This window comes from Stomoxys calcitrans, chromosome 2 (genome assembly GCF_963082655.1).
Source record: "Stomoxys calcitrans chromosome 2, idStoCalc2.1, whole genome shotgun sequence".
Taxonomy (NCBI): Eukaryota; Metazoa; Arthropoda; class Insecta; order Diptera; family Muscidae; genus Stomoxys; species Stomoxys calcitrans.
The window spans coordinates 27848488-27864456 of NC_081553.1; the positions used below are offsets into that span (position 1 = coordinate 27848488).

Here is a 15969-nt window from a genome sequence, read left to right on the forward strand (position 1 = left end):
AATGATGTTCATGGGGCCTATCCACTTTATGTTTTTGCAAGTGATCTAACCTTCTATTAGTGAATCCTGGAAAGGAGGGTAGGGTGTGCAAACGCATACAAATACAGGAAAACATGAAATCGAGCGTCATTCTGTGTTGCCTTACGTGAAGTAGCGTTTCAAGTCGTCAAAATTAAAAATTGTTTTACTTTTCCGCGTTGTTTTTGTAGAATTTGCATGCAGAGTTGCATTTTTGCATCGCGACTCTCAAAACCAAAGCTTAAGGGCTTAAGACGGTAACTAGATAAAGTTATTGTGAACTTTTTTCATTGTGTAAAACCCCCTTATAATGTGCTGATTTAAAGGGGTGCGATTTGGACCGTACGTGGCACAGTTGTTGGAAATCATAACAGAACACTATCTTCAATTTTTTTGGCCAAATCGGACGAAAATTGTGGATCCTAGGGGCTCAGGGAATCAAATCGGGAGACCGGTTTATATGAGAGCTATATCAGGTGATAGACCGATTTGGAACATGCTTGGCACAGTTGTTGGAAGTCATAACAGAACACTATGTGCAAAATTTTCGCCAAATAGGTCAAAAATTGTGGATTCCATGGACTGAAGAAATCAAATCGGGACATCGGTTTATATGGGAGCTATATCAGGTTATGAACCGATTTGGACCGTACTTGGCACAGTTGTTGGAAATCATAACAGAACACTATCTTCAATATTTTAGCCAAATCGGAATTCAAAATCCGAGATCGATTTATATGGGAGCTATATCCAAATCTGAACCAATATGTCCCATTTGCAATCCCCAACGACCCACAACGCGTTCGACCGCTATCGTAATTTCGACAGACGGACGGACATGGCTAGATCGACTCAACATCGAGACAATCAAGAGTATATATACTTTATGGGGTCTTAGATCCATATTTCGAGGTGTTACAAACGGAATGACTAGATTAGTATAACCACGCGGACAATCAGCGGTATCGAGTGGAGAGTCCCAGTGGGAGGCCGGGTGGCACCGCCTCTTGCACAAATAATGAGTGCCTATGATGCTCGATATGACTGGTTATTGGCACTTTTAACTAACCAATGGCTACCCTGTTCTCGCGGCGATCGGTCCTTTGGACCGGAATGAGCTTGCTCACCTACCCTCACCTAGTTTGGCGAGAATCGTCAACTCCACATGATAATGTGGCTACAACTACTACAACCCCCATCCTATAGTGGTGGGTATAAAAAGTTCATATATTTTTGATCGTTGAACATCTTGATCGCTTAAAATTTTACGCAGTAACTTCCTATTGATGAAGGTTGTTGTTGTTGTAACCACATTGGTATGTGGAGGTAGCCAAGCTTGTTTATTTAAAAGCCCCAGTCATTCAGTATTTTAGCAAGAGTAGGTGCTACCTGACCTTGCACTAAGACTCTCCACCCGATATCGCTGATTATCTGCGGCTGCAATTACAGCTACTTGATATACGAAGCATTCCACTATCCGCAAGCTGTGGACGCTCCTGGTAGCTCCCAGCTGAGCTTCTCGTTATGACGATGAAAACTACAAAAATCGTTGCTTACAGTTCCGACCCATGTGGTGTTCATAGTCATCCTGTTCCGGGTCTTTGGGGATTACAAATGAGCAATATCGGTTCAGATTTGAATATAGCACCCGGTCCTTAGTGTGCCGCAATTTTAATCCGATTCGCCCAAATTTTTTGTGTAGTGTTGTTTATGACTCCCAACATCCGTAATAAGTATGGTTCAAATTGGTGGATAACTTGATAGCTCCATATAAATCGATGTCCCGATTTGACATTTTCATCCCCTGGAAGCCTCAATGGTTATCCGGTGTGGCTGAAATTATGCACGTAGTGTTCTAAAATCTTGAGCCCCTGGAAGCCGCAATTGTTATCCGAGTTTGCAGAAATTTTGAACGTAGTGTTCTGTTGACGAATAGTACTGCTATTTGGACTATACTTACCAGATATATTGGCCATAACAAAAAACTCCATACAAAATTTTAACCATATCCGCCAAACATTGAGGATTTTATTGCTTTCATGATATCGATAGGCAGACATACGAACATGGCTTCTCCTTATTGTTTGCCTGCGATTATTTCAATCAAAAACTTGTGGTTAAATAGACTTTGGCACTTCCTCTACTGTCATGCAAATTGTTACACATCCATTTGCTTTTTTTGATCTTTGGATATTCAATTAACCTTGTTCTGCAATGTTCTGTATGCGATTGACCCTTGTAACACACATTTGATTTCCGTTAAAAGATCATTTGTGTTTTCGTCTATATTGTGGCGACTGAACATACATGCACACACACATACATATATAATGTAGTACAATCATTTATCATACGTTTATTGAATACAACATTTAAAGCAAGTCATTAGAGTGGGTCCAGGGCTTTTCTGTCTGTTGTCATTCAACTTAGCTTAGTTTAACTCACCTTACCTCAACTTAGGTTATTACTCTCAAAAACCCCCCCACCCCTCTTTTTATTGCACAAACGAATAAACACACATTCACTCGTCTCTTTGCACAAATTAGAATTTCCGACAATTATGAGGGGAGCGCTTTTCAAAAACAACATTTATTGTGTTCTTGTGCTCCTATTCGCACACTTACAAACGGTTTTGCAGTTAGCATTCATTATTGTCAACGTCATCATCACCATTATGGCGATTTCAAAACTAAACTAATTCACATTTGAAATGTAAAAGGAAAACTAAGTTAACACCTTTGCCAAAAGGCAGAAGAAGGGGTAAGTTGCCGGCATAAAAGCATGGAAAATCATAAAAAAATAAATGCCTTTTCTGTTCACTCTTTTTTTAATGTTGTTCTCAACCTGAGATATTCCCCACTTACCTTGTGACTATGTGTGTGTGTGTGAGAGAGAGAGGGGTTTGATATGATGCTAGGTTTTATGTTTTGTACCCCTTTCCAAAGCCATAACAATGGACCACAAAAGATTGCCAATTATATTTAATAGCTGTGTGGCACTAGTCACCGTAGTTGTTTTTTTTTTCTGCCATGTAAACACTTTTTATTTATTTTTTATTTTTGCCTAGACGGATGGATGACAGCAATGAAAATCAAAACAAATGACAGTGCAACGAGGTTGGTGTGTAAAGTATGAAAAGGTGAAATTCATGCCATAAAAAATCACCAATGTACGGTCTTTGAAGTCTTCACAGCTGAAAGTGTTTGAAACGGTCTGTGTCAAAGATCAATATGCGTCACACTGTGGTTGGTGTGAGTATACCCTGGCTTTTCTTTACCATTAAAAAAAATCTTTGATCATTAAGCTCGCCTTGAAAATGACATAAAAAATAAACGAAAAAAAAATATTTGTGTGGCACAATTAATTTATTTTTTTTAATGTAAGTAATTGATGAAAGGTATTTTACCAACGCCATAACACTTTCTCTTTATACCAAATTAAAAGTTTTTTCGTTTGTTTCTCTTTCGAGACGAGCTTAATGAACAAAGATTTCTTTTGCAATGGAAAAGGAAAGCCAATAAACAGAACACAATAACCATTGTGGAACGCGTTTCGAGGTTTTCAATAAATTTTTGCTTTAACTGTCTCTTTGAGTTTTTCCCAAACTTTTAATACCACCCCTCCATATAAATTTCCATGCCACTCTTTCGTTTTGATTTGCCGTTGTGTTTTTTGTGTTTTTGGGGTATTGTGCTAAACCGCCAGTAGTAGTTGCGAATAGTCATCTCGGAGATTAAGAGCTCGTTAGGTTGCTTAAGCCAAAGCCCAAAAAAGTATTTATTTAATTAGTTCTACCTTCGCTTGCGCTTGAAGTCAAAGTAATAATTATAAATTATTTTCAGACATTGATTGTTGTCTGCTTGTTTTTAAGACATTTTGTAATAATTATTTTTGTGTGTTTTGTTCTCTTTTCTAGCAAAATGCAATTTCGATCAAGACGATAAACCGCATCGCCTCAGTTTGGATGTAGGTGACTCTGTGGTCATATTGAAAGAAACAACCCACTGGTATTATGGTTATAAACAACGGTAAGTTGACACAAAGTGATCTCTTTTTAGTGACTGTTTTTATTATAAGCATAAAGAAATATTGACATTTAATTCTAGTTACTGATTTCTAAGTAATTTTATTGTTTAAAAGAGCACTTTTCGTAATTTAATATATTTTTTTTAAATTAATTTAATGAAGATTTTTAATTAAAAGAAAAAAATTGCAATTGGTGGAAAGGTACCCAAATAGTGTTCATAATTTTTATCTGTGCTGTAGAGTAAGTTTTCCCGTCACCATCACATCAACGGCTCACAAAAAATTTTTAGAATCAATTATCGGCTTGCTGGACTTTAAACAAGAGCAACAGTTTTATCAAATGAAAGATAGTTAAAACAAAAAAACGGACAAACGCAAAAGTTTGTGCGCTTCCAAGCCAAGAACTTTTTATTCAAGGACTTTTTCCCTAATATTCTTGATATGAGTGTGTGTGTGTGTGTCTGCTTAATTGTCAAATCACTGTGTCTCCAAAATCACCAAAAAATCCATTAGATGACAGTAAAGCTGTAATAAATTAAGGGAGAAAGTGAGAGAGAGAGAGAGAGAGAGTGTGTGTGTTCGGTACTTTTCTCCCATTAATTAAATTTTCAATACTCGTACAGTGGAATGTCATAGCCATAAAACTTTACTATAAATCCGTAATGCCTATTTATGGTAGTGAAGCTGAGATATAGTAAGAGTGAGAAGGAGAGAGTTTAATAATTCCCAAATACACTAAATTATCTAGATGAACTTTGCTCCCAGCTTGTAAATACGAACAAAGTTCGACCGGGACGGATCGAACTTAAACCCCGTTTAAACTACTTTTGAAATCCAAATTTAGTGATTCGATCATCTGTTTTCCCTTTATAAAATCAGCTGACGAGAGCCTTAAATCTGGATTTAATGAGCAGTGTAAACGGGGTTTTAGTTGAAGGGCATTTGTGTACTTTACGTACAAAATTTCTGCCAAATCAACTACATTTTGAAGCTTATTGGGGGCGTACAATACTAATCGGGAGATGGGTTTATATGGGAGCTATATCAGGTAATAGAACGATTTGGATTGTACTTGGCATGGTTCATGGAAGTGGTAACAGAACACCACATGCAACATTTCAGACAAAACGGATAACAGTTGCGGCTTCCAGGGGTTCAGAATTTCAAATTGGGAGATCGGTTTATTTGGGAGCTATATCAGGTTACAGACCGATTTGGACCAGAATTCATGAAAAAAACCACACATAAAATTGTAGCCAAATTGGGTAAGAGTTGCGGCTTCTAGACGTCCACGAAATGAAGTCTAAGAACCATTTTATATGGGAGCAATATCCAAATCTGAACCGATATGGCCAATTTGCTATCCCCAATATACCTAAATCAATAAAAATGTTTTATTCGTTTGACCGATATCTTGATTTTCACAGACGGACAGACAGACGTGACTAGATCGACTTTGAAAATCAAGACGATCAAAAATATATTTATATTAGGGCGGTTTTATTTGTATGGATGAAAAAAAGTTAAAAATCGTAAAGCAAAAACGTAATCTACATAAAATTCTAGGAACATTCTCCCAAGAAACCATGGATTTGTAACACCTCAAAATATTGACTGCGGCCCTTTTTGGCAAAGTCGGGCATATACATTTTTAAGTCGAGAGGAGCGGATTACGATTTTATTTTATTTAGTTTACGTTTTTGCTATACGATTAAAAAGAAAAAAAAATCGACCCACCCTAATGTATATACTTTATGGGTCGTACTCAATATTTTGAGGTGTTACAAACGAAATGAGAATGTCGCTATACCGCCTTCCTATGGGGATGGGTAAAAAACTCGGAGCATTTCTTAAACCATGAAATTTACAGCAAAGAAAAAAAAGTAATTGAGTTCACTTTTACAAATATCATCCGAATCAGACCAAAAAAAACGCGTTAAATGAGCAATCTCATCGAATGTCGTCTTTATTGTAACTACGCACAAATCTGGTCTGTAGGTATTTCGCATAGTTATGTAGAGTCTGATTCAAATCTCTTTACCAAATTTTAGCCAAGTAAAAAATACTCCTCGTAAGAGTTTTAAAAATTTAATCGGGCGATCCGTCAATATACGAGTAATATCAAGATTAAATCTACGGAAATGGATATTTTGATAGCTTGGAAAGAGAGTGCCAAAATTAATAACGTTTATCGTCTGTGGTGAATAAAAAAAAAATTCAGTATTTTTAGTACTTTGCTATTTTTCAACTAAAAATTGGGCAAAATATCGACAAATTGGAAAATTTGGCAGCCCTGGTGGAAATGTATAATAATCAGTGAGAAATCCGTTATTCCTCTAAATAGCAATAAAGCTGAGATAAAGAAAATGAGAGAGAGAAAGAGAGAGAGAGAGTTGAGTAATTTGATTCGTTTGACTACATGACTGCTATACTACAACATATAGGGTTAACGATAGAAAAAAGTGTGTTGTGTATTCTGATAGAGAGGGACAGCAGTAGAAGGGTAGCAACATCACTGGGGCTTTTCAAATCATATTGTATTGGAGTTTGAATCGAAATTTGTTGTCTATAGACTTTAATTTTAAGCAGTAGAACATTTGTGCGTTATAACCTGTTTTTTATGGTTTGAAGTGTTACCTTTTGCCTTGACGTTTGTCTAAGTCGGTCAATAAACGAGTTGGTGACTGCACGAGTGTTATCTGCCAGTATTTTGGCTAATTCCCGTACAGTAGTTTTCTTCAGCGAATCCATACTGGCATATTTTGTTTGTCCTTACCTTGTCCTCGAAAATGGTCCAAATGGAAAAGTATCTGGTGAATTGGGCAGCTACTGTGTGGACGAAATGAAGTGCGGAACATAAGTTTTTAACCATTCTTGGGTTACTCTTGATTTAAGTGACGATGCTGAATCTTGTTTGTATCTACGTCCATGGTCTACGACCGCAATATTTGCTTGCTCACCACTCTAAAGCAGATACCCAAATGTTTTTAATAAATTGCTCAATTTTTTCGTCAAAGAATACGTTGTTCGAAAATTCGTTCATGATAATGCAGCAAATGCTTTGCTCTTTTAAGCTCTTTGCTTTGGTTTAAGATGGGCTTTACCTTGAGCTCGTTTTTCAATATATATTGTCACGGAATATTTTCATATCTAAAGCCATTTGATTACCACTACGCCCTGGATTTAGTTTAATTCCAGCCTTCACTCCCCGAACCATTTCAGGTGTTGTTGCAGTTTTTCTTGTACCACCAACGCTACCATTTTGCTTATAACAATTTATGGTACGATAAACAAATATTTTAAACATTTTGAGATGTTTGAGTTCGCCAGCAATAGCCGGTTGTGATTTTCCAGCCAAATATAATGCAATTACACTATTACGCTTTAAAGGCTTCACGAATAACTTTCTTTAATAAAATGAGAAGCCAATGCTTTTATGAGCTGTCAATAAAAAAAATATCATGTAGTTGTCATTTCTAGTTTGACAGATATACTAGTGCGCACTTGGTAAAACTTCATATCAACGATCATGATGTGCCGTCTAAGAGGGCCATAAGCCTTTATGGGTTAATGTGCGGAATGACTCTTGAATTTTGAGTGCTCGAGTAAAATTTATTTACATAACTAATTATTTATTCTATTTTTATTACTAGTAATGTGCTTGTTATACGATCGCTGGCAGATTTATTTCTTATCTATTTAGACATTAAACTATTGACGTATTGCAAAAATCTCGAGGTGCTTGAGTTTGTTCCAGATTGTCAGAAGTAATTAACATTAAGTAGTATTAATTGATTAATTAATAAATTAATGATCTTGCATAAATTGTTATACATTCGTACAGCAGCTAATAAACATTTTTTATTTTTACGATTTTCGTATGGCAAAAAAAACTAGACTACAAAAGTTTTGGAAGTTGAACGAATAGACATTTTTAATAAGCTTTTAGTAACAGGGAATATATAAACTACATTGAACTACCTATAACTTTAAACGATCTTAAATTTTTACTTCGTGAGATCCATAGAAAAAAATCCTTATACGAATCGGATGAAATTTGGGTCAACATTTGATCTGACTTCTAAATCCATGTCAAAGGGAAATCGTCGAAAGAATATGTCAAACGTTTTAGATGGTGGAGGCTTTATTAAATTTGACTTAGCTGACATTACTCCTACATACTTGTGTAAATGGTGGTGCCATTTTAAGGGCTTACGTTGAATGTAAACCACACCTTAAGTTTTTTTTTTCTCCATTTCATTAGACATTTCTCAATTTCAGACTTACTTACTACTTTGAACCACGGAATTGATGTTCAATCGAAAAACGCGTTAAAGTAAATCAAAATCAACACCAGCCCTTTTTTATTAATTTTAATTCATAAAGTTTTGATTCTAAATTTTTAATTTTTGACTTTTGTTATTGTTGTTTTTTCTTTTTTTTTCTCAGTGTAAAAAATTTTGCCGGAAGCATTACAATGCTTGTCTTTTGTCCCAAATATATTGAGATAAGCAAATATTTTGAAAGAGAAACAACAAAAATAAAATAGGGATTTACCTTTAACGAAGAGTATCAAATTTTTCGTGTGACCTCTTTTTCGACTTGCCAAGGGTTTTTGAAATGCCACAATTTCTAAAAACTGTAAACAGCACATTAATCCAAGTGTAAATCTCAAAGTAAATCTACCTCAACTACTCGTCTTATCATTGATGTACGTTGCTTATGTCTCTTCATTTCTTTGAGAAACATTCACACGCAGCCATACAAATTTGAACAACAATATTCTACTCTTTCGGACAGTTGATGTGGACAGACTAACTGCCTTGTGTATTTTTCTTATCTTGGGTCTCGATTGCGCTTTGTCCGTCTGGCAGTGCTGCTGGTATTGTATGTCTACGAGTTTGTATGAGAGTGTAGATGTTTTGTCGTCTTGCAAAGATACTTCCGAGAGTCTTAAGTGTGTTGTTTTTTATTCGTAGTCAAAAGAGAGTACTTTAAGTGTACAGTTATTTTTTCCCTAAATCATAAGCAGAACAAGACGGATGCAAAAAGATTTATTATTATTATTTACTGCCATAACAATTTCGGCGTTTTTGTTTTATTTTTCTTTTGATTTAAGGTAAATCGAATTAAAATCTCTTGTTATAATTAATGAATTGCTCTTTCTGAACTAGTTTATGGCATTTTTTTTTGTCAATTTCAGTGAAAGCCAGCCATATGTAGGCCTTACATTTGTGTCGTGAGACTATTCCATCATCACTTTCAAACAAATTAACCCAGAACCCCAGTGTTAGACATCTTTTAAGAACATTGTTAAACATTTCAAATCATTTATGGCTACCGTAGAAAATTTAGTAATTATTCATAATTATAGCAAAATCCATTAGGAGTTAGAACTGTTTTATTCAAAAGAATTTGGTAGCAATGTTTAAAAATTTAAGTTGATAGTTTTTTGGGATTTAGGTTGCCTAAAAATTTAAAATTTTGTACGGAAAGAGAGAGAGAGGGGGGTAAGAGAGAAAAAGAGAGGAGGTATGAGAGAGTAGTTAGAGAGAGGAGGGATAGATAGGGAAAAATAGAGGGCGGGGGGCACTTGTAGGTTGCAGAGGGAGAGAGATGGTGAAAGAGATAGTTTTTTTGGGAGATAGGTTGGTTACAAATTTAGAATTTTGTACGGAAAAAGAGAGAGAGAGGGGAAAAGACAGAGAGGGAAAGAGAGAATGAAAGACAGAGGGGGAAAGAGAGGATGAAAGGAGAGAGGGGGGGGGTAAGTGAGAGAAAGAGAGGGGGTATGAGAGAGAAGTTAGAGAGAGGAGGGAAAGATAGGGAGAGATAGAGGGGGTGGGGGCACTTGCAGGTTGCAGAGAGAGATAGATGGTGCGTGAGAGAGAGGGTGAAAGAGAGAGATAGTTTTTTGGGATTTAGTTTGGTTACAAATTTTGAATTTTATACGGAAAGAGAGAGAGAGAGAGAGGGAAAGAGAGAATGAAAGAGAGAGAGAGGGTAAGTGGGAGGAAGAGAGGGGGCATGAGGGATAGAGAGGGGTTATGAGAGAGATAGGGGGTAAGTGAGAGCAAGAGAGCGGGTATGAGAGAGGGAGGGGGGGGGTAAGAGAGGGAAACAGAGAGAGAGAGAGAGAGCAGGGAAGTTAGAGAGATTAGTGAAAGATATGGAGAAATAGATGGGGGGGGTTGCAGAGAGAGATAGAGATGGGCGGTAAGTGAGAGAGCGAGATGGTGAAAGAGAGGGATAGAGAGGGAGTTCGAAAGAGAGAGAGATGGGCGAAAGAGAGAGAGAGGGGGAAGAGAGAAACAGAGAGGGGAAGTTTCTGAAAGGGGGAAAGAGAGAGGGGTGTGGAAGAGAGGGGGGATAGATATAAAGCAGGAAAGATAGAGAGACGGGGAAAGATAGAGATAGGGGGAATGGGAGAAAAAGAAACGGGTAGAGAGAGAGAGGGGTAAGTGTGAGTGAGAAAGGGGGAAAGAGAGAGAAAGAGGGAGAGAGCGTTTACACTATAGCATCGCACGCATTCCGTTATTCTTAGTTTTTCGTCCACAAGACCGTCGTATGGTCAGTCACTCAGAAAAAGATCTCAGTCTCTGGGCGCCCAATGTAGACCCCAAGGCCCACTCTGTCCTCTAACTTTGACACATCCGTTAATACAAGACCGTGCAGATGGCAAGAGTGTTTTGCCCTCGACTTCAATTGTCGTCTCAGTCACCGATCCATTCCATACAGTTTTCTTATCGTCGCGCACTGGGATGAAATAAAATTGAAAGTGGATATAAGGCATTTTTGAACGGATAAAGATATCATCACGAAATTTTCGATGGTTATAGCTGAGGCATTAACCAGTAGAAAGCACGGGGGCCAATTGCTGGGCCTTCAAGGTTGGACACCTGGGTCATATATATATTTTTTTTGATATTACCGCAGAGGCTGGTTGGTCCCTTATTTTGATACTTGTGAAGGCATTTCTCAACCGACTTAAAATTTTTTTTACTGATTTAAAATGCTGATAAAATTTACTATATAAAGGGTGAGTTTTTAAGAGCTATAGGAAAGTTTTTCAAAAAAAAAAAACAAAATTTAGAAAAATTCAGTAAACTATTTGAATCGATAGTACGGTCTACAAATTTAATTGAAGATTATTTCATGCAAATGTTGACCGTAACTGCACCTTAAATGGTCCATCCGCTCAGTCAAATTTTTGGTATAATCTTTCCGACTTTTTGGCCGGTATCTCACGAATAAATGCTCCAATGTTGTCTTCCCATGCGTCAATTGAAGTGGGCTTGTCTTTATACACATGTCCTTTAACATAGCCCCACCAAAATAACCTAAAGGCGTTAGATCGCACGATCTAGGCGGCCAATTAATCAGTCCCGAACATGAAATAAAATATTCACCGAACTCACCTATCAATAAATCCATTGTTACGTATGCTGTGTGGAATGTGGCACCGTCTTGTTGAAACCACATGTCATGCAAGTTAAGCTCTTGCATTTTGATCAAAAAAATCTTGGATATCATCTCACAATAGTCCTCATGTTACGATCAGAAGTTCGAAGAAGTACGGTCCAATGATGCCACCAGCCCATAAATCGCACCCAACTTCGACTTTTTCTGGACGAATTGGTAGCTCTTGCAATGCTTCTGACTGATCTTCACTCCAAAATCGACAATTCTGCTTATTTTGGTACCCATTGAGCTAAAAATGAGCTTCGTCGCTGATAAAGAAGAAGCGCGCGATGAACTTTGCTAACAGAGCACTCATTTTGATAATAAAATTCAATAATTTGCAAGATGTTTTATAGTGAAACAAAACACGAAACGTGCGTGAGCTTTTTAAACCAGTGTTGTCAAAACGAGAATAGCATAAAAATCACCCTTTATATGCTAAGATCCTATCCTTTAGTCAGAAGTTATTGGAGTTACAATTAAAAAAAAAAATGCGATAAAGTCAATTTCATTGTTTTGTCTCTATAAAGGAAATTTGACCTAACATTCAATTTTGCTCATTGTACCCTAAAGAGGACTTATTGTATATGCCTTTTAAATGCATTTTGTAAAAATTGTGTTAACTCTAGTAGTAGCTATAAGAAGTACAATATTGGCATTTTTTCGAAAAAAACTGGAATAACCTTTCGAGTTCTCAAAACGCAAAGCTGAAACTCCCACCTTGATAATATATTTTTATTACCCCAAGTAGTCCCTAATAGCATGGAAAAATTTTTTTGCGCCATCCCACTGTGCGTCGCCTTAATTATACCTCAAGGTTATGACCTGCTCCTATCCCCTATCAATTCTCTCCTTGCCATGATTCTCATAGCCTCATGCCTATGGCTCGTTCATGTAGTATAGTCTCCTAGTGGGCGTTGAACATCTGAACCTGTTGTAACGCGTAAGTAAGTAAATATTGGTCCAATCATACTCTTGTATAGCTAGTGTACTATCTCCGGATTCAGTCCCCGTTTTGAGCCTAAGGCCCGTCTACGTAGTGCCCAACAGCTGTAAGACCTCTCCTTTAGTACGCTCCTAAATGCCAAATTTCCAGTGCAGCTTCCTGTCCAAGATCATTCCCAAGTATTTGAACTTGTCGGGTTTCGAAATCATTCTGTTCAGGAAACGTGGGGCGTCATATTGGCTTACTTTCGACTTCCTCGTGAAAGGCAGATTTTAGTCTTCTCTGGATTAACATTGAGACCCCTTGGTCTAGCTCTGCCATCTCGAAGATCCTCTTTGGATCTCTACCTTTTAGCAGTATTATAACATGGGTTCAATTCCCTCCCCAATCGATATCCGTAATAGGCTATTTATGGTGGTCATGAGTAAGTGTGACGATAAAATACCCCCTTGTGGTGTGCCCTGTGCCACTGCACCATCGCCAAAAGTAAGTGACTGAGGTTCTTTCACCCTTTCTGCCAGAGAGTGACTTGACCCTGTTAAGTTGACAGTAGATCACAAATTGGTTGACCAATATATTGATTTCGAGATTCAATTCCTCGATTCTAATGGCGTTAGTATGGAGCTGCGAATCACATGACGCTCTTCTGCGAGTTTCCCTGCCTGCTTCGAGAATATGGGTCACACTAGGGGTATCCGACCAGTTGTTGCGTTAATGATGTCTCAGCATTTTTTCTCGTTGAAGGGGCGACTGGTATGCTTGGTATTTTAATCAACTTTCTTCTGATTGGTATACGTGCGGCGTTCATAGGCTATGAAGTCGGTGGTCCGTCATAGGTGATAATTATGGGGTGGTGGTCGAATCCCATGAAATGAAGGATTGCGAGCTATTGTAGTAGCTAGCAAATAATCTCCATTTCATAACTCTTATGGGATGATCTTCGTTCACGTAAAACGTAGGACCTACAGGCTTGGCTTTCTAGAAAAAAATTATTTTCTTGACCTAAATTTTGAATTGGATGCCACCGTAGCGCGGTCCGCCTTTGAAGCTGAACGCCTGGGTTCGAATCCTGGTGACATTTGTGAGATAATTTACTATATAAAAACTTCTCCCCAAAGAGGTCTCTCTCTGCGGTACGCCCTTTGGACTCGGCTATAAAAAGGAGGCCTCTTATCATTGAGCTTAAACTTGAATTCCACAGCTCACATTGATATGTGAGAAGTTTAACCCTGTTCCTTGTGGAATGTTCCTTATGGAATGTTTAAATTTCCATTTGCCTACTTTGAATCCTTGTTATACCTACCATCATAGGATGGAGGTTATACAAATCTAGTTATGCCGTTTGTAGCACTTCGAAATATTGATTTGCGACCTAATAAAGTCTACATATTCTTGACATTCTGAGTCGATCTAACAATGTTCGCACGTCTGTCTGTCGAAACCAAGATAGCGTTCGAACGAATAAATATATCTGCTCGCTAATTTGCACAGTTACTTTTCATTGATGTAGGAAGCTCCCCATAAAAATGGTCCTTCGACTTGACTTCTTAAGCCCCTAGAAGCCGCAGTTGTTATCCAATTGGGCTGAAAATTTGCACAGAGTGTTTTAGTACGAAGCCCAACAACCATGTCAACTACGCTTCAAATCGGTCTATAAACTGATATACCTCCCATATAAGCCTTCCTCCCAATTTGGCATCTGGAGACCCTGAAATCTTGCACGGAGTGTTTTGTTTTACGATTCTCAACAAACGTGCCAATTACGATTAAAATCGGTCTGTTACCTGATGGAGCCCCCATATAAACCGACCTCCCGATTTGACATCTTGAGCCTCTGGAAGTCACAATTATTTTCCGATTTGGCTGAAATTTTACACGAAATGTTCTATAAAGAATCCCAACGATTAATTCGGTATAGCTCTTATATAAGCAAATCTCCTGATTGACATTTTGAGACCTTGGAAGCCACAATTGCTATCCGATTTGGCTGAAATTTTACACAGTATTTTATTATGTCTTCCAATATCCATGATAATTATACTCCAAATCGGTGAATAATCTGATATATATGCTGTATAAACCGATATACCGATTAGGCTTCTACGGCCCTTGAAGTCAAATGTTGACTGAAATTTGGTACGTAAAGTACAACTTTGCCCTTTAACTAATTGGATTTGAGTAAATGTTTAGCACAATCCATGGTGGTGAGTTCCCAAGATTCGGCACGGCCGAACTTTGCACATTTTTACTTGTTATAGCACCTCTTAGATGAGAGGAGCAGTTGTGATATACCAAAAACTATTTGAATCTATTATGGGTTTTGGCCGCTACCCATATCAATAAAAGGGAAGTAAACATTTATAAAAAGGGACATACACACACCATTCAAAAGACATTTTGTTAAATTTTTGAAAGAGTCGGTCTTCATCGTCCCATGCAAACAATCATGGACATGGATGGAATCGCTAGATAAACACCAACTACGAGTACACACGCACAAAACACTTTGGTATCTTTTTTTTACGCTTCCAAGTTTCAAATAGTCCATGTGGGAAAACTACCATACGGTCATAGGGTGTGTGTGCAGTCCAAGTGTTGTATCAAAGTGTTATCATTTTAGAGTTGGTTGGTTTTATTTTTTTTCTATTTGTTTCATTTTCTCATCAACTTAATGTGTGCATATGGTGATGTCCCTTTTATCTCTGGCATGGCCCTAGCTGGGCTTGGACAATGGACAAGGCATGGTAGTAGTAAGCTATAAGGCTGTGGCCATATTGTGGTGATGGCTGTTGCGGCGGCGGTGGTGGTGGTGCTTTAACTTACAAAGATGATGGCGACTATGATGGGTTATGGTGATTGCTTTTAACCTTTTGCTCCGGTCTGGTCTGATCCGAAACAAACAAACCATGCTCATACTCAGTTTACTGTTTTTGTTGTTGCTGTTAGATCTTTGCCGTTATCAGTGATAGCACAACATAGTAACTCCAAGACTTTAGGGAAAATTAAACAGAAGTGCATTACTGTTGTCTTTTTTCACATCATTGTGAATAAAACGTCAAACTGCAATACAATAAAATTGAGGACAGAGTTTCTGATGTTTCAAATCAAAATATCTAACCTCTCTTGATAAATTACGATGACCCATACATTTTGTTGGCCCTTTGTTTGCTTTGGGTATAGATCTGGCATACTATCGGTAATCGCAACATTCGATATTTCTAATATCGATAATCAGGTTGTTTTATTTACCAGTTTAGCGGATTCGATAGTTTATGTTGGCAGCACTGACACACATCCGAAATAATCAAATATCAATAAAACAAATGGTCATTTTAATTTTAAATAAATGTTTAAATTTTGCCATTTCAGAACGTTTATTCATTGGATAAATATGTTGCGTTCTTCCACTTTTAGTTTTGTCGCACAAATTGACTGAAGTTTTTACATTGCAAATTTTCCCCATGAACATTCCACTTAGGAACAGGAGCAAACTTCCCACATATCAATGAGTGCAGTCG

General features: G+C 37.6%; 1 protein-coding gene across 2 annotated transcripts in view; it reads left to right on the forward strand.

Annotated features, from left to right (window-relative positions):
* LOC106080540 (dedicator of cytokinesis protein 1) overlaps positions 1-15969 on the forward strand; it is a 108449-nt gene that overhangs the window by 44746 nt on the left and 47734 nt on the right. For both annotated transcript variants that reach the window (XM_013241941.2, XM_013241942.2), the window contains exon 2: positions 3935-4046. In XM_013241941.2, the coding sequence (XP_013097395.2) occupies positions 3935-4046 (112 nt within the window). The remainder of the gene's footprint in view (positions 1-3934; positions 4047-15969) is intronic.